Source organism: Pseudopipra pipra, chromosome 3 (assembly GCF_036250125.1).
Source record: "Pseudopipra pipra isolate bDixPip1 chromosome 3, bDixPip1.hap1, whole genome shotgun sequence".
In the NCBI taxonomy this organism is placed as follows: Eukaryota; Metazoa; Chordata; class Aves; order Passeriformes; family Pipridae; genus Pseudopipra; species Pseudopipra pipra.
The window spans coordinates 86,008,561-86,027,785 of record NC_087551.1 but is presented as its reverse complement, the minus strand read 5'-3'; the positions used below and the strand labels follow the sequence as shown (position 1 = coordinate 86,027,785).

Genomic DNA, 19,225 nt, shown 5'->3' with positions numbered 1-19,225 from the left:
AAATTGTTATGGCTGCCTATATCCAAAAAAGTCATCAAGTTACTTAAATATGTATAAATTTCTAATGAAATGAAATACTGGTTTAGTTTATCTGAAGGATCTTCTCAATTTTTTTTCTGCATTGCATTTTGTTTTCCCCTCCTGTATGAACTGCAAGCTGTATCCCAGCACCCTTTCATTGGACAAATGTTATTTGGGTTGACTGGTAATAAACAATTCTTATAGGGCTGTGTTTTTATGGAAAAATGTTACTGTTGAAGAGCAGACAGCTCTTCTGAGCTCCTTATTTTCTTCTGCCTCATGTTCTCCTCCAGTCTCACAAAAAAAGCAAAAGAGTATATGAGAAAGTGAGTGCTTGATATTTTATAAACTGTTTATGTAGTAAATAATTTGCTGGAAACATGACTTTGTTGATTTACTAATTGAACATCACTGATAGAGGCGTTAAGAGTTAAAGAACATGGCATGTAGACCTATTATCAGTTTCACTGACATGTTCTGCTTTTATATAGTTCTTTGTGTATGTGTGAACAAGATCATTAATATGCTTTAATATCTGTATGTTTATAAAGCACGCTTAGCACAATCCCAGCAGTAAAAACTCATTGCTATATATCATCTTTGATTGCCTCATTTTGGCTGACACAGTGGCTCTTTTCTCTTCATTGCAAGTATGTGAACAAAACTATTTATCTTTATAAAGGAATTTCAGAAGCCATAACTGATCTTTTTCTGACCAGATAACCCTTGTTTTTCCTTAAAATACATGTGTCCTAGTTAGACACAGGTTTTCTTCCCTGACATGAAAAAATCACAAGTATCATGATAAACATAAAAAACCACATGCTTGTTTTTACATTTAAGGGGTTTTTTTGTGGGTTTGTTTTGGGTTTTTTTAATGAAATGTGTCTAAGACCATCTTTTCTACAGGGGATATGATTTGTAAAAGGAGTTGCTCAAAGTTTTGAGGCCATTGTCAGGTAGTAGACAATGGTCTGATTTTCCACTTCTTGTTTACTTTTGTTTTGAACATGGACATATTCCTGTCATTTGTTCTCAAAGTGGTACTTCAGCTTCATGCAAGTCACTAGGAGCTGTTGGATAAGTAAAATTGCTGTCCTTTGAAATCTAAAACTGTTAAGAGTCTGAGTCTGCAAGTTTTCAGTGAAAAATACATTCAAAAGCTGAGATTCTGCAGTATGCTGGCTAAAATGCCATCAAATCATTGATACAACCATTAATAGCACTTCACTGAAGTCTCCTTTTGTTAGGATTGGTGCTTTTTGTTCCTTTGCTCTATGTATGTCAGAAAAAAATATTGTGTGTATTAATGGACTAATCGCATTTTCAATTTTTGTTAGTTTCTGAAAATATTTATTGGGAATGAAAGTGGTTTACCAGATGAGTATGTAAACTTATAAATATAGCTGTGAGATGATAGTTTTTTTCCAAAATTCTGATAAAATTTCTTCTTAATAAATTATCCCAGCTGAAAAGGTGAATATTCTTTCTAGAAGGTTTTGTTATTTATATTAATATAAATGTTGTTCGTGGATTTGTTTTAATAAATAGAAATGGGAAGAAGTACATGATAGTTTATATTTGGATTTTAAACCTCAGAATCTAACACTAAAGAATATAAACAGCGTTCTCCTTTCTTTGATATGTGTGTGATAGTTGGAAGAAACATTTAAAAGACCATTACTGCAATATTCCACATCTTTTTGTAAACAGCATTATGTTCAGAAGAGGATAGCACAATACACAGAATGGAAAATACAGAGGAGTATTGCAGAGTATAAAGTCTAGAAACATTTGTATTTAAATGTTGTATTTTTTACCATTTATCTCTGTCCATAGTCACTATGTAGTTTCAGCCTTAGAGATCAATATGCTGCTGAGTTCATACGAAAGATGTACACATATACAAAAAACAAATGCTCTTTGAACCATTTCTGCTTTTATTTTTCCCTCTGATTTGGGATTATAAGCCAAGGGGCACTTTGTCAGATATATGTAAATATATTTGTAAATATATTTTATTGTTGTTTAAAAGTGCTACATGCAAAGTGAGAGGGATGCTGCAGAACTTGTAACTCAGCAGGTCTCCAAGCATTTCAGGTTGTAAAAATCACTAACATATCAGAAAGAAACAGAAAAAAATATTCCCCTTGGCTTTTCTTTTTATAGTTCTTTGAATTGAAGTTGACCCTAACTATTGCAGTTGGCATAACCTTGTTGGTGTCTCACACAGTCATTGTGCAAACCAACCATACGGTCACAGTCCTGACAGGTGTCAGTCATAGCTGGCTCAAAGCTTTTAGGCTTTCTTTGGATAAACATACTTGATACCATGAATAATTTGCCCTTGAGTCATGCAATGACATTGAGTATTATCACTCTTCTTATGATCCCTTTCATTGTGGATTTAGTAGTGGTATATGCTTTGTTCTCTGGTGTGTTCTTTTGAAATTATCATGAATTTTCCATACCACATACCCAGGTGCTGCATGTGTGTGAAATTGCTTCTTTTTATGATTCTGGGCAATGCTCATTAAGGCACCTTTCCCTATAGACAGTACACAGAGGGTCATGTTAGCATTTTCTTCTGCCCTACAGCAGTCTTTAACACTGTCCTATTGACTAAATTGCCAAGCTCATGTCCTTGCATATTCTCATATTCTTATATTCTTGTCCCCTAGGCTTGTTCAATGGCATGTAATATGCACCTTGGCACCTTACATAAAAGCTTTACTCCAGCAGCCCCTCCTGATATTTCAGACTTCCTATACTGAAATGAGCAAAATGTAATAGCTGATTCCAGGCACCACATGAAGCACAAAGGAAAAGCCAGGCAAACAGTGATGCCATGTGCAGTCATGGCTTTGCTAAGCAGGGGGCTGGGAGGGAGGAATGTTCTGGCATTGTCTCCTCTGAATTGGATGCCTTAGAGATGTAAAGCTAGCCTTGAGGTATCTGTAGTAGGACATCTTATACCTCTAGATACTATCACTGACCCTTTCTTGATAATATAATTCTGTTGTCAATAGTTCCTGGCTTCTATACTTGAAAGCAATTAGGAAGTATAGAAATTGGAGACACATCAATTGCATTGTAATTGCAAATGTAAGATAGTGCATATTTGCTTTTTGCACTGCTTGGTCTGTTAAGTTAATTTTGTCTAGGAAAACCAAAATCGGGGACTAGTTTCTTGTCAAACCAAAGAGGAATTACTATAGGCTACATTTATAATAAGTAGATGGAAATAGCACATTGCACACACTCATCAGTGTAGCAGGAGTGCTACAACAAGCCTATTGATAAATTGCAAAATGCTTACATGCTGTGTATATTTTGTAGCTGCTTTATGATCCTTTGCCATCAATTATTAAATCTGCAAAAATATTCATCACAATTGCTCTGTAATAGTTTTTCTCTGACTTGTACCTGTTAAGCCAGGTGTTTCCATGTAATATATGCACATCAATCCACATTGCTGCATGCAGAAAGCCTTACACAACTGACACAGCAGACAGAAGCATACAGAAGCATACAGGAGTAAATTTTACCTCTAAATGGTATTCAGTATAGAGTCTGCTTATCTTCAGTCTGCACAATGAATACAGTGTAATTTACACAGGGCAGGCAAATGACTGTAACATATTGTAAAATTTAATTGTACATATCAAACTAATAAAAATTGGGAGCAGGACCAAGCATTCTCCAGTAGATATCCAGATGAGCAGAAGATCTTCTCAGTATATCATAGCATAGATATTGAACCTGAATATTTTATGAACCTGTATTGTTCATATAAAGACAGCATTCCAAAGATATATGCAAAGATATATGTTAGATTAAATGTAATGCAAGATGAAAATAAAAGTTTAAAAAAATGTAATATAAATATCAGGAGAAATGCTTGTGGTTGTTTGGATCCTGTACTTCATTGTGCTGTCAAGGCAGGACTTGACAGTCCTTCCCCCCCCTTCCCCTTCCCCTTCCCAGGGAAGTTGTAACCCAGAGTGAGTTCATGTTGCTGGGGTACCTTTAGAAGTAGCAGCAGTTCCCAAATCAGCAGTATGCTAAGCACCTCCCTCCCAGAACTAGATTTTACTGAGAAGTTTGCAGGAGTACACTAACAAGATAAACTAGCTCTTTACTTTTTTGATATAAGTGGACAGAAATGAGATGCGTAAAACTTCCAAAACCTGTGAAAGATGTATTTTGTTTCTTAGCCATGGGCAAAAGCAATTTCCTCTATGTCATAAACTCTTTGTTGTAGTTTATCATTCCGTTGGGTTACTTTTATGTTATATTTCTCATTGTACTGCAGAATATTAAGACTGAGATTATAAAATAAAATATATAGGAGGACTCTAGTTTTCCCAGGAAACATTGTGGGTATTAGTAGCACTTATAAGAGGAGACAAAAGGATGCTTTTTAATCTTCAACCTGAGAAAAAATGTTGATGAGAAAAGAAAAAGAAGTGGAACCAGCGCTGTAAGACAGAGAGCAGTGATGTGAAAAGTATTTGGAAAAAGACAATCTGTTATTTGCAGCACAGTGAGACAAGATTTTGAACTTGCTTATGGCCATGCACAAGGATTCCTACTGCATGGTCTGTGCATTTAAAATCTATGGAGCAAAATGTGTTCAAGCAGCAATATTGATGTTATCCATGACAATGTAATATTAGTCTTAAAAAAAAAAATAATTTCATTTGCTATTTTCAATCTCTACTGTGGCTCAAAGCTAAAATATTAGTTTTTGTGATCTAGCCAATGGATATTTTTCATAGTGATTATTTTTATGACGATGTTCATTATGTTGTCCCAACAGCCTCGCTCTAATCCCTAAGTTTCAGCACCCACCATGTTTTCTAGGGGGTCCATAACAACACCTCTTTACCGATTTGTGCCATGCTGGTCTTGTAGCTAACTCTAGAATCTCATAATTTCCCTTTCCTGAGCCCTGAATACTCACAAGCAACCTTATTCAGCTGAATACATTTCAGGTTCTACCATATTAAATCCTTCTGGTTATGCTGCCTGATCTGGCTGGCTCCAGAAAAGAAGACAGGGGTAAACCACATAATCTCACACACTTTCTAGGAGCAAATGGAAACAGAGACACTTTCAGACAGGTCTTGGCAAGACAGAGAGAGATTAAAAACAGTATTGGTGGGTAAATGCATGTTTACAGAAAGTGTGAATCCTATTTTGGAGTACAATGCTGTATATGGCTTATACTTTCTAGGCTGCCTTTTGATTAATTTTTGATGCTCAGCCTACCTTTCAGTGTTGGTATGCTGAACACACTCTCTGTTTTTAAAGAGAAAGTTCAGGACAAAACATTTGGTTTTCTACATATGGAGTCACTGAAGCTCCAGCAAATACCTTCTGCACCAGCACTGTGTAAGAGTGGAACCCGGTCTGCCTGGTGTACCTTGCCTACCCTACTCTCCATCCTATTCAGCAGCACTGAATAACCAAGGACTGGGAATTTGGATGAGTTGTGGTGGTCCACAGGAAAACCTCAGAGCTGTTGGCCTCAGAAGGGAGTAAAGGATCTGTGGAAGTAGCTGATCTCTTCCACTCAGAGGCATTTGTTTGTCTGTTTCTGGGTGGCCATAGATAAACAACCCTCATCCAGAAAGCTTAAGAGTGAAACCACAGCCTCTTTCACTGTGATCATGTCCCCTCTGAGGCCAATATACAAACTCTTTCCTTTTCTCTGTGGCCATGTTTTCTATTTCTCTGCTAGCTCCAAAGAGGTTACTCTGGTAGCTGTGTGGTGTGATTTCTCCTTGCCCTCCACGAGCTCTGCAGACCAAAAGAGCAAGGGCCAGCCCTTCTTGACAGCGTGTTTAAACACCCTGAGCAATGGGCAGACCACGTGGGCGCTACCAAAGACTTGAATTTTATGTGACGAAAGGTCACGATCTGTCGGTTTCAAACATCAACAATGTCCCACTTAAAGAGGGAGCTGAAAAAACCTTTAAGAGCAATTCAGTCTCCACAGCAGATGGAGATGGAAGAAACATTCGCTTTTTCAGATATTCCCCTGAGCAGATGATGAAAAGGAAGTACAAACTTTGCAAAGAGCAAGTGAAGGAGCACCAAAATGAAGAGGCAAATGCAGAAGAATGTTTTTGCATGTACTTACATGAAACTTTGTCAAATTTACTACTTTCTGAAAGAAAGTAATGGTACCCATTGAATTTTGAGTACCCATTTTGAACTAAATGAAAAAGAACAGGATACTGAATTTGAAGACAACACACGTTATTACATCACATGGAGACTTTGGTGAAAGTAATTTAGTTAAAGATTGTTCAGAACAACAATCATCATCTAGAAGTATAATTTCTGCCATGAAACAGCAGAATTCATTGTAGATCAGCCATAATCTGAAAAGGATCTGTAAAGGACTGGAAGCTCTCTTGCTCAAGGGAAATATGAAACCTTCCAGGTGGAAATCAAATTGCATTTTAAAGAATGTGTGATAGAAGCTTTTCCAAATGGAAATTCCCCAAGATTTACATTACTTTCTAATGTTCAGTTGCAAGCCTAGATTGTGACTGCCCAGAAGGGTTGTGGAGTCTCCCTTACTGGAGATATTCAAGAACTGTCTGAATGCAAGCCCGTACAATGTGCTCTAGCAGACCCTGCTTGAGCAGGGATGTTGGACCAGATGACCCAGATGTGGTCCCATCCAGCTTTAACTATTCTTTGATCTCCCAAACATATTCTCCAAGAGTTATTTCTGCTGAGGAAATACTGAGCTCATAAGTTCTATAAAGTTCACTATTTACTTTGAAGATGTTTTGTGGTGAAAAGTAAGATTTTGCCAAGTCAAAGCGTGTTATTATATTTTTGATACTAAGTATCTTAATACTTAACATTTTTCTGTGGAATGCATGAAGGATTTTTTCCATCTTTTTTTTTCTGTGAGAGTTGTAACTTCTTTTGCCATCACCCAGCCAACTAACAAGGTGTCTAGAAGCACATTACTGAGTATGTGGTTAGCAAACACTATCAGAACTGGCTACATTCCAACTGTGCAAATGTTATTAAAAAGATATCAAGTTTCCAGCAGTTTGCCCTAATGAAGATCTTCAGCTTTCAGCTCTTTTGAAGAGAAGCTATTTCCAGTTTGCAACTGGGGAAGAGAGACTGCTTTTTCAATCAGAATAGTCTTTTTATGATATTAAATATAAATGATTAAGTCAGATCACTGTTAGTGAGGGGAAACTGCAAGGAAACACTTTGCCCTAAGTTGTCATTCTAATTGTCGCTTCTTTTTCTCTGCTTTCAGAGGGTGGCAGCAAGAAGCTAAAGAGCACAATACAGAGAAGCACAGAAACAGGAATGGCAGCAGAGATGAGAAGTCGTATGGTTCGACAGCCAAGTCGGGAATCCACTGATGGCAGCATAAATAGTTATAGCTCTGAGGGCAAGTAAGTGGCATTAAAAATATGAGAAATGTAGGAGAAGTTTCTAATGAGGGAGAAGTTTCTTTCCCAAGTTACTTGGGATGTCCCAAGCTCTAGCTGAAGGGGATGGCTCTGTGTACAGATTCTTCCTCTTGAAACATTTGAAAAATTGCAATATTTTAGGCGCATAACATAAATTTCTCAGAAATTGAAATCAGGAGAGGATTCCTTAAGAATTCTTATTTTCTAGCATCCAGCAAGGCATTTTGTTCATCAAAAGACAACTAAATTCAGACTGCATTATTCAAAGCAAAACATAGGGGTACTTTTCTTTAAGTTATGTTTGGATTACCTCAGAGTTAAACTTCAGACATCATATGTGAATCCCTGTGATATGAAACTGTTCAGTAATACTATATACAAAGAAAGTTTAGTTTGGAGTTGGTCCAAGTCTCTTATTGAGAATTGTAAACGCAAAGTCCAGCTGCCCCATCAGCTAAGTCAGGCAGACAGCTGTGGGGAATGGGGTAGCTGTTTTCATTCACTGCAAAACAACTCAATATGTAGGAAAGGAGAACAAAGGCAGTTCTGACATGAAAGAATGCATGAATACTCCAGCCTCCTCACAGTTCTCAGTGGGACTCTACCGTGTGTACCAATGCACAGCGGTCACTAGGGAATTCTTAGAAGATAACTCCCCACAGAAAGGGAAAATGGGGGTAAGCAAATGCACTCTATAGACTTGGAAACAAAATGAGAGATTTGGACTTCTTTGGCTTCGTCTTTTTATATGCTTACTGTGTTACCACTGTTCTGCCCGAAGAAGTTGTGGATTGGCTCATCATTGGAAGTATTCACCGCCAGGTTGGATGGGGCTTTGAGTCACCTGATCTAGTGAAAGATGTCCTTGAGCATTGCAGAGGCATCAAAACTAGATGATTTTTAAGGTCTCTTCCAACCCTAACCATCCCCTGATTCTGTGACAATGCTAAGAATTTTAAGAGCCAAGAAAGAAAAACAGGCTACATCATGAATAATTCAAAACCAATTCAGATAAAGCTCAAGTGAAGAATAAGGGACTGGTTTTCATCATTATGATTCCTTGATGGGGCATTACTTTTACCCTTTCAACACTACATTCTGCCTGTCCTCCTTCCTCTCTATGCTGGAGTGTCAATCTGTAAGGCATCACTCTCTCCCCTCGGTAATAAAGGGCCCAATAAACTGGACCCTGCTAAGGAGGAGCTGTGGGAGCCTGTTTTCCTGATTAGCAGTGGAGGGGAGGGGTGGGAGCCAGCACTAGGGGTGAGGAAATTTTTAGGGGAACAGCTAAATCTTCTGTTCCACCTCCATTGTGTGTAAACAGATTTGTCAAGGCTAGGACAGCCAAGGTCCGGATCTGGAGGTCACAGCAGGCATCTAGAGGACAAAAAGGTAGAGCCTTAAACTGTTGATTTCAGAATCAGCTTCTGAGTAAGGCAGTGAGGAGAGCAAGCCTGGTAAGTAAACAGAGTGCTTGCTTTTTACTGGGACATATAGCAGGCTGGGTGTGCGCAGTGCGACGTAGTTTGAAAATTGTCCTTTAGAACTAGGCACATCTCCAAGCTATCATAAGTTGGTAGTCACACTATCTGCATTTCATGTCTTGTTTCTGTCTCCTCAGCACCTGTGCCTGCTCCCCATCTCTTGCTGCACTAGCATCAGCTCTGCCTCTGATAATTCTCCTTACCTCTCAGATCTCTCATGCAATAGCTATCTTCACATCTGACCATGTTTGTCCTGCTTCTTTGATCCATTCTTTTGGCACCCTAACTTTTCACTATGTTTTGGTTTGATAGTTCTTCTGGTTGATTTCTGATTCTCAGTATACCTTAGCTTTATTTCATGACTCCAAACCCACTTTGTACTTGACCTTAGCTTTAAGGATTGTTCTCTCTGAGCTCCACATCTGTATTCCAATCTCTGGCAAGACTAAAGAAACAGTGAGTTCAGTGAAGTGAAAACACCACTGAAATCTAACAGGTGACTCTGAAGGGAAGCCTGGAAGAATGGGTCAAAGGAGGGAGACAACAAAACTCAGGTGAAAAAGTTAAATATATCTTGCTGAAAGGAGAGAAGAGAAATATTCTTTAAACAGCACACAATGCCATAGGCAAAAGGGATGCCAGAGGGCTCTGTTCAATGGGGTGCTGCACTTTGTGGCTTAGAAAACCTCTGTGAAGTCTTCTGTTTTTCTGTGATTCTGTGATTTAGCTATGGATCAAATCCTCAGTTGTTTTCAAATTTGTATGAGTTCCATAGAATAATATTAGTTTACAGCAGCTCTGGGTTTAGACCACAGTGAAAGAAGAAAGTTAAATGGTAAGAAAGATGACCAATAAAAGAAGTTTCTACTGTTTAATTACTTCCCCCACGTGCATCACTGGCTTATTTGTAGAACATTACTTCAACACAATCTCAGTGGAGGGGAAACCACACAGCTCTGTTATATAATCAGGGTGCAGGCACTGTCCCAGCTGATCCTAAAATCATCTCCCTCTCTCCCTTCCTGGGCCTGCTTTTTAACATTAGAAGAGTCAGCTTTAACTTCAGATGTTATGTCTAGTGTGAACATTGAATCAGCTTTTGACAGCACCTTGTATTCAGAATAGTGGGGCTGCTTGCAACATTTTTTTCTCTTGTTTTGTCTGAAGTTCACTCTTGACATTACTGTAGGGAGATAATGATGACAATTAGGAAGTGCTTAAGTTAATTTTGCATGGGATTCTTGTCCTTCCTTGTGTGTGTGACCCTGACTTTACTTCTAGGATCACATAATTTATTGACAGTAACATTCCTCATGTTGCATTTCTTAAGACCAATCAGATACGTAGCTCAGCTATTCCTACAGTAGGTACCCCAAGTACTTGCTTGGCCCTTAATTGGGGTTTAATGAACTAGAATTAATATACATTAAGATGAGTGTGTACTTCTCAACCTTCATTATTATATGTATAGCTGGACATGTGGTCTCAAGTGAATATTTTCTGTGTTAGTCAACTTGTGACAAAATGTGACACATCTTGGGAAAAAAGCCAAAGAAAAAAGCAAGAAACTTTTCATAGCAGAAGCAAGAGTGAAAGGATAATGACACTGGGGTGAGAAGCAGATTGTGTCTGTCAAAAGGGCTGGGCTTGAAGCTGCATCTCAAGGTTAGGCGAATGCTCTAAGTGGTGGGCTGATGGTTGAACTGGAGACCTTGAGATTCTTTTCCTCCTCCATCTAAAGAAAACTTATTTTTTAAAAAAGACAGATTTTAAAACTAAACGCTTGGAAAAAGAGTTTTCTAATGAGAAGCACTGTGCTGAGGGAATGGTATGAGGATGTGTCAGGGGAGGTTTAGGTTGGACATTAGGAAAAGGTTCTTCACCCAGAGGGTGGTTGGGCACTGGAACAGGCTCCCCAGGGAAGTGATCACAGCACCAAGCCTGACAGAGTTCAAGAAGCATTTGGACAATAATCTTGGGTGCATGGTGTGACTCTTGGGCACGATCCTGTGCAGGGCCAGGAGTTAGACTTTGATGACTCTTGTGGGTCCCTTCCAATTCAATATATTCTATGATTCTATGATATTTTCTGGCCAATTTTTGTCACAGACAATCTATATGTTTATGCAGGCATAGTAAGAGCAGTTAGTTTTCAAGAGAGAAATGGGCTTTTTCTATGCAACTTATGGGTTTGTAAAGAGTTTTCAGTGTGAATTGAATGGCTGGAGCACATAAGCCTGATGTGAAGAAATCAAAGCTTTTCACACTACATGTTTTTATTAGGAAGTTTTTTTATTATTTATTGCAGTCTATTAGGGAATTTTCTTTGAAGGAGAAGCAGATATAGAGTGGTGGATGGCCTGCTGGGTAAGATGTTATCTAGACTTAGTTCAAACTCTGTTCCTTTATTCCTCATAACTGTGATGAGGAAGTCAAAGCTGAGTCTTCCCACCATGGGTCATTCTTTCTCTCCTTCTCTTTTTTTTTGTTTGTTTCTCTTGTTATTGTTTGAAGACTCTGTCTCTAATAAAAATAAAGTGGAGACTCTGGAATATAAGAAAGTAGCTTGGAAAAGCAGATATCATAGCATCATAGAATAGTTTGAGTTGGAAGGGACCTGTATAGATCTAGTCCAACCCCTCTGCCCTCAGCAGGCACATCTTCAACTGCACCAGGTTGCTTAAAGCCCCATCTAACCTGGCCTTGAATGTTTCCATATAATCTGTGCCTATGTATGTGTTCAATCTGTATCTTGAAAGAGGGGTAGGTACCAACTGTAGATCCAGTTTGTCTACCAGAATATTTTGGCTAGGCAGTGGTATGAGGTTTAACTCTAATCACCACTAGTACTACCTGCCAGTTTACTGCTTCATTAAACAGCTGCAGCAATCAGATTAATTTAGTGTATACATCTGGTTTTCCTGTTAGCTCTAACTGATGCAGGTGGGGTTTGGATCTAAGTTAGTCAAACATTCAAAAATGAAGGACAGGCTATTAAATTTCTTGAAGCTTTTATGTTTTCTCATACAAGGTCACTCACAGTTTATTCACCTGTCAGACTCTTCACTGCTCCTGAAGAACTGCTTAGCAAGACCTGTTTTATGGACTATTTTGTGTCTGTGTGCAGAATTTCACTACACTGCTTTGGAGTCCATGGGAAACAGCTCATTCCTGATGGTGCAGAATTGTGGTTGTCCATCCTGAGCTGCTTGCCTTATATCAGTAGTACTTTTGAGGTAAATGCAGTAGGACAATAGAAATGAATCCTGATCTTATGCTTAACCAGCTTTTATTTTGTTTCAGCTTAATATTTCCTGGAGTACGGCTGGGCGCTGACAGTCAGTTTAGTGATTTCCTTGATGGACTTGGACCTGCACAGTTAGTAGGCCGACAAACACTGGCAACCCCTGCCATGGGTAAGAATAATATGTTCTACTCTGTTAAGGGACTAATAAGACAATTAACTAAGGCACACACTGCCAGACTACTGCACCAAAAAGACTTACAAAGTGTCTTCCTTCACTGTAAACATGAAGGTCCTATATGCAGTCACTGGTGTTTCTAGCATGCTGGCATCAAAAATGGGGTGAGAAACAGTATTTTCTCCATTTAAGGTGTTGGCTATCTTATTTGCCATTTGAATATAGGGGTTTTACTTCCCACTCAAAATTATTTTGGCTTCTCCAAAAGTGGCTCTCTGCAAAATTTCAGCTGTCCAGAATTTATATTCGCTTGACACAGGTTATATTGCATGTGACAGAGGGTTTCTGACCAAACTACATTTTTCCAAGTTAATGTAATCCCAGAATGTGAAACTTCTGCCCACATTTGCAATGCCTATTTATCGGTTGCTGATAAAGCCAGTGTTTGCCATGAGAGACACAAAGCTCTTTTCCACAACTGCTGCCTGAGGCTACCTGTGATCTTCTCTATGTTACAGCCCTGTCTGTAATTTCCTATAGTAGCATTAGCTGTATCTTCTTCATATGAACAGAGTGGGAGTTGTACAAGGAGTGCAACAGTACAGGGCTGTGCAGGTCTGTGTAAGTATCTTCGGAAAGGCTTGGGGTTTTTTGTTGTTGTTGTTTTTTGCTTATATATGAGCAGTTCGTAGACATGCTTTAGGATGCTGAGTAAGGAGTCCTTGATCCACTAGTGTAATGATACTTCTGCTAGAAATTATAAATGGCCAATGCTTCAGTACAACTGTCTTAGGAAAATCAGTTATAGGAAGGGGTACTGAGACACATCTGAAAAAGTGGAGAGAAACAGAAAGAAAAATTGTGGAAGAGAGTTTTTTCTTCCCAACACATTAGAAGAAGGAAAACTATCCTGAGAATGCTCTGAGTACCCTCTAAGGCAAGACTTGCTGTATAAATCCAAATGACTGCTACTAAAGCATTAATAATCACCAACTTTATTAAATTAATATTTTTATTGTTATTTTGAAAGAAAATATATTTGTGAGATTGTTTGCCCAATAAATATCTAAGTGGCTTTATTGGTATGAATGTAAGGGTCTAGATTTCTTCCGTCTCTTTATTTTAATCTTGTTTTTTGACTAAAGATTTTTCTGCAGATAACTTGACTAATACATTTATTTTAAATTCTTAGAACTACTTTATTTACTAAAGGCTCAAGTTTTGCCTGTCCCAAAAACACTTCATCATGCTTTTTAACAACCTTCAGAATACCTTCTCTGTGGTATCCTTTCACAAGTGACAATTTGAAAATGTTTGTATTATTGCTCCCCCTTCTGGTTCCCTGACGTGTGTTTTGTTTTGGATGTGTGATACAGAGATGTGCTCTTAAAAAAGGCTTGTTGGAATTTTCCTCACCTATTTTTAGTGTAACACAGAGCTATGTTTATTCAAGCAAAGTTTGATTGATAAAAAAATTTTTCCTGCTGCTCTGTCATGCTTCACATACCAAGCTATAAATACTACTTTAATATGCTGTTAGAGAAACGTGAAAATCTCATGCCCAGTTAATTTCAAAATGCTGTTTCTCTAAATCCAGACCCCAATTTCTATAGTTTGAGACTATCTGTTGTGAATTTGTTTTTTTAGACAATCACAGTTTACATGTCAAATATATACATACTCATGTGTTTCGTGAATTTGTTTATTTGCCCAAGTGTCACATAGCTACCCGTGTCATACTGTTCATTTTTTATTCTAGGTGGCCTGTTAGACTTCTACCCAGCTGATTCCATGATATATGAAACCACAGAGATATAATGCCTTGAGCATCAGCTCACAGTTGACTTCCCTTGTATTTTGTTGATCTAGATGAGAACATGCTTCGTCTCAGACTAAGCAGTTTACATTTTTTTCTGCAGGAAATGTCATTTGTCAAAACTCAGGCAGGAAAATGAGTTTGCCTATTTAGAAACAAAAGCAGTTTATTTTTTTAACATGCTGCAATATTTTATTCGTACCAAAAATGGGTGTGTGGAATATTGATAAAAACAGGAACATTATCACCCTTATGCTTGTTGCAGACTTTTGAAGGAAAAACATCTATTTTGGTCTGGTAAAAACTGTACACCAAGAGAGGGCACCCTGCTCCCTAATTATATATCATTTAGTCCTTGGTTAAGGATGGAGAAATTAAAGGAATCAGGGGGAGAGGCAACAAGCATAATGAGGCAGAAGAATAATATCAAGCTAGTCTTTCTGTTTCTCACTCTTATACCCTATTTCCTGAGCTGTACTGCTTCTCTAAAATGTGTACTTCCTTCTTCTCCCTCTCAGGTGACATCCAGATTGGAATGGTAGACAAAAAAGGCCAGTTAGAAGTAGAAGTCATTAGAGCCCGTGGCCTCACACAAAAACCTGGCTCCAAATCTACCCCAGGTATGGAAAAAGATAGACAATATATGAACAGAAAACAACAATATGAAATACATTAATGAACTGGGGATTGGAGCTTTTTGAGCTCCTTGTTGGCTGTCACTATATTTGCATTTGTTTGGTTTGCTTTTCAACAAGGAGTGTGTGCATGGATATATCCTTGCTACCAGTGTACCACCTCACATCTACCAGTTGCATGTCACCTTTCAAGGAATGACTTTCAGCAACTCAACATCTGTTCTGGAAGGAACATTTGCAGAAATATTTCTGTGTATCTTAGGCAAGTCATATATCTAAGAGGGACTTTGTCAATATAGATGACATCCTTTGTGTTTGTTCTCCATGAAAAGAGATGAAGAATGGATGAAAGTGCTTTGAACAAACAAATTAACAAACTCACATGCCAGGGTCTTCTGTACGCAACTGTGCTTCAAGAAGACAGCAGCTTGTGCTAGTGCTAGTGTCAATAATTTATATAATGAATGAGATTTAATATTGTATCATTTTATAAGGACATTTGTTGAAGTTCAAGTTATTTATAGAAATGTCTGTTAGAGGAGATTTAGAATCAATACCACAAAGACTGCTTACTGTAACAACTGTAACAGTTGTTTTAGATAACATTTAGCCAAAGTGGTACTTTGCAACTTCTCTAGGAGCTGAAGATGAACTAGCAATTAATGTCTGTGTTATTGGAATGGTGTAGTTTTAAATATTTCTTTTGTTTTGAACTATCTCTGACCCCTAAGCATAATAGAGACTCCAGAATAGCTGTCAGTGACGGTTAATTCCTGGAAAAATAAAGCATTTTTAAAATTACAGACATGAAGTGTAATTGTTGTTAGTAACATCTTACATCATTGTATTCCAAGTTTATAAAAATTAAATTGATTTCTTATGGACCATGTAATTTATTTTACGAATATAATTGTATTCAGATTATACAATTATGAAGATACAGTGAAGATAACGTTTGTCATTTTCTTTCCACTCGGTTTCCTTTTAAGGCATTTGTCTTGCATCTCAGATGTGCACTTTAAGTCCAAATATAACATTCATAATGTTCTGTTTGCAGCTCCATATGTCAAAGTGTATTTACTGGAAAATGGAGCATGTATAGCTAAGAAGAAGACAAGAATTGCAAGGAAGACCCTTGATCCTTTGTACCAACAGACACTGGTTTTTGAAGAAAGTCCACAGGGTAAAGTCCTTCAGGTCAGTTGCTTCTTAATCCCATTTTAAGCTGTCATTTGGAGAAGCACTTGCATGTTTACTTAAATTTAACCAGTATGCGTAAAGCCATTCCAACTCATAAGCATTTAATTTTATAACTATCAGCAAACACATCCTTGTGGCTTGTGGTTTCAGGCTTGCAAAATGTCTGAGATGTGAGACATTTCTCTTTTGTTGCCTCACTCCCGTCCTGCCATAAGGTTTTCCCACAAAAGGGAAGCAGTCATTCACACTTGAGAGTAACATTTTCCTTATCCTACACATAACAGGAGTGCACATGTATAAGCACAGGTATAAGTACATAATCCCATATAAACACGGATTTGGGAACAATGTTGAACCTTAATTTTATGTTCTTCCAGGTAATAGTCTGGGGAGACTATGGCCGAATGGACCACAAATGCTTCATGGGAGTTGCCCAGATCCTTCTGGAGGAACTAGATCTGTCCAGTGTGGTAATAGGCTGGTATAAATTATTTCCACCTTCATCGCTAGTGGATCCAACATTGACTCCCCTGACACGCAGGGCTTCCCAATCATCTCTGGAAAGTTCAACTGGGCCTCCCTGCATTAGATCGTAGTAGCAGGTGCTGTCTAATAAAAACATCACCCAGGATAACAATTGGAACCAGATATTCACATAATCAAAAAACACTGTTGGAGAGAGACAATCACTTCTGTTTTCACTTGTAGTAGTTATCCAAATGTATGTCTGTTTGTTAAGAGATAGCTTAAATTGACAGAACAAAGGTATATCACATATGGCTAATCTCTTAGCGGCTATCACTGATGCTTATAATGATCAAAAAAAAAAAAAAGAAAAAAGGGAAAAAAGAAAAAGGGGAGGGACTTTTAGATTTGATCTAAGTCAAAGGTGACCCAAACTGGAAGCTCTCACTCTGTTAACAATGTTGCATTTTTCACATTTTGACAGAGCCCTCAAGCAGTGTTACCTTCCTGGTGTTTCAACAGTTTTTCTGTACTTCACTTCCACCAGTTTTTTGCCACATGATTCTGCTAGTTTCATAGAAGTCCTCACACTGCTAACAGAGACCCTTCCTTTCTTTTTCTAAACCAAACAAAAAAGGGCTGAAGCATATCTCTGTAAGCATCGTTAAAATGTTCAACAGCCACAGTTACAATTCCAGCGAGTTCAAATCGTTTCTCGGTTCTGGTACTTACAAGTCTCTCACATGGGAACCCAGAACAAATGACCAATCTTAGTTATCTTCCTAAAAATAAATAATCATCACAGTGCCACTTTTTCTTTGTAAAAAGCAGATATGTTTGCATTATATATATAATAACTTTTATGTTTATGATGTTTTGCATGGAAGAATTTTGAAGAATTCTGCAACTACTGCTGGGGACTGGTATAAAGCAGCTTTAGTCTTAATTTTGACATTGAATATGTTACTGGTAATGCAATTTTCCTCCTAGAAATGGAGAGGAAATACTTACGTTTCTGTGTATAAATGTATATTTGACTTCCCAAAATGTTGACCAGGAATGAATTGAGCATATGACACTTTCAGCTGTACCCGGGCTTCTCTGATGTGTGTCGCTTCAGACGCACCTGTCTGCCCTGGATAGAGCATGGTATGAGTTGTTCAATGTTTCGCTGGAAATTCCAGTTGAAATATTCTGCACTTACTAATGTTTTTATCAAATTTTAGTTTACATTTCTTTGAGATTGATGCAAGCACAAGGCTTGATTTTTTAACGCAAGATATCTTACTTTTTGGAGAAAAAAAAAAAAAGAAAAGTCAAATTTCAATTTGCTTTTTATTCATTTGAGTTCTTCTTGGCCTTGAAATCCCTTGTGATATTCTGTATATGTGCGAAGTACTGCAGATTCCTGCAGGTGCATTGATATGTTTCCCCTCCTTTACAGGCCATTCAATTTTGTGATCACAAAAATAGAGCAGCATGACTTGGAACTGTTCAAAGCTGCATGCACGTTTTGTAAAAAGAGATGACAAAGGTTATTTAATAATGTATGTTAGTTCCACATAGGCCAGCTTGTATGTTGCATGTACTTGTACAGTTTGCTCGTAATTACTATACTGAAGTAACCAAGAAATCTAAGCCATCCATTTTTCTTATAGACATTTTGCAGGTTTTAGCCAGGCTAGATATGTAGGTCTGGTGCTAAATGTCTATAGATGGACTTTATTTTTTACCCTATGGAAAACGTGATGTAGTACGGACCAAATTCCTTCTAATAACTATTTTGGTGTAGATTCCTACTGTGGGGCTGTAACACATGTAGAAACTGTGTACACACTAGGTTTTAATTCATAGACATACTGCCTGCACCAAGTGAACTATTTATTATTACTCAACACATGGGAATTATTCTGCCCATCTTTCCATAGGGCATAAATTGGTTACTGCTCGACCTGCTGAGCAGGAAGAACTCAAGCGTTGGTGCACTACTACTAGATCCTGCTCTGTCTTAGTGGCCAAACACCAACTAGTTATAATTCAATAGTATCTTTCTATTTTGACCACTTGTCTTAACACTCCCCTGTGCTTTTAAATGAACTTCCAACTCATGTTATGTAAACATGTTTAATAAAATTTCCTTTTCATGTCCAGTGTAGTAGTTGTGCTCTCTGTATGTTCTAGGGTTCATCTGTGATTCTGCTTGCTGCAGGACTGTGTGAAATGTGTAAGGAACAGTAAAATGATAAGTAATTTCTATGGTTCTTTTGATTGCTGTAATAGTATATGTTGAAATCTGGGGCCAAAAACTGAGGCCTGGTGAAAGTCATGTTTGGTTGGCTTCCTTTTCCCTGAGAAAGGAGCCAAATTGTGCTCTCATTACTTGAAGCAGGCAAATTGAAGTAAACAAAAATTTATCTGAATTACCATCTGGTGAAATCAAATCAGTTTGTTGTAGAGGAGCGATGCTGTGACTGCTTGCAGTAGGCCAGGAGGGCAATATGTGTTAGAGCCAGACACCAGCTCTCTGTTTGCTGTGTGTAGAGCCTTTGAGATGTGAGAACAGCTACTGATCTTTGGCACTTTTTAAAATATGCCCTATGTTGTTACGGACAATGCTGTATAGACATTTACCTGAGAGCAGAATTTGGCACTAAATTTTACTAGAGAAGCAAAGGTTATGTACTTTGGTTGATTTTTAGTTTTCCATGTCCCACAGATACCT

The 19,225-nt window shown here is 38.0% G+C and overlaps 1 protein-coding gene across 50 annotated transcripts in view; it reads left to right on the top strand.

Moving 5' to 3' along the window:
• RIMS1 (regulating synaptic membrane exocytosis 1) overlaps positions 1-18,653 on the top strand; it is a 318,203-nt gene extending 299,550 nt beyond the window's left edge. For all 50 annotated transcript variants that reach the window (XR_010429395.1, XM_064650149.1, XM_064650188.1 and 47 more), the window contains 5 exons: positions 7,322-7,463; positions 12,269-12,381; positions 14,722-14,823; positions 15,896-16,035; positions 16,416-18,653. Coding sequence is in view for 49 of the 50 variants with exons in the window: in XM_064650149.1 (XP_064506219.1) it covers positions 7,322-7,463; positions 12,269-12,381; positions 14,722-14,823; positions 15,896-16,035; positions 16,416-16,634 (716 nt within the window). In the remaining variant the exon portion in view is untranslated. The remainder of the gene's footprint in view (positions 1-7,321; positions 7,464-12,268; positions 12,382-14,721; positions 14,824-15,895; positions 16,036-16,415) is intronic.
• Positions 18,654-19,225: the final 572 nt, after the last annotated feature.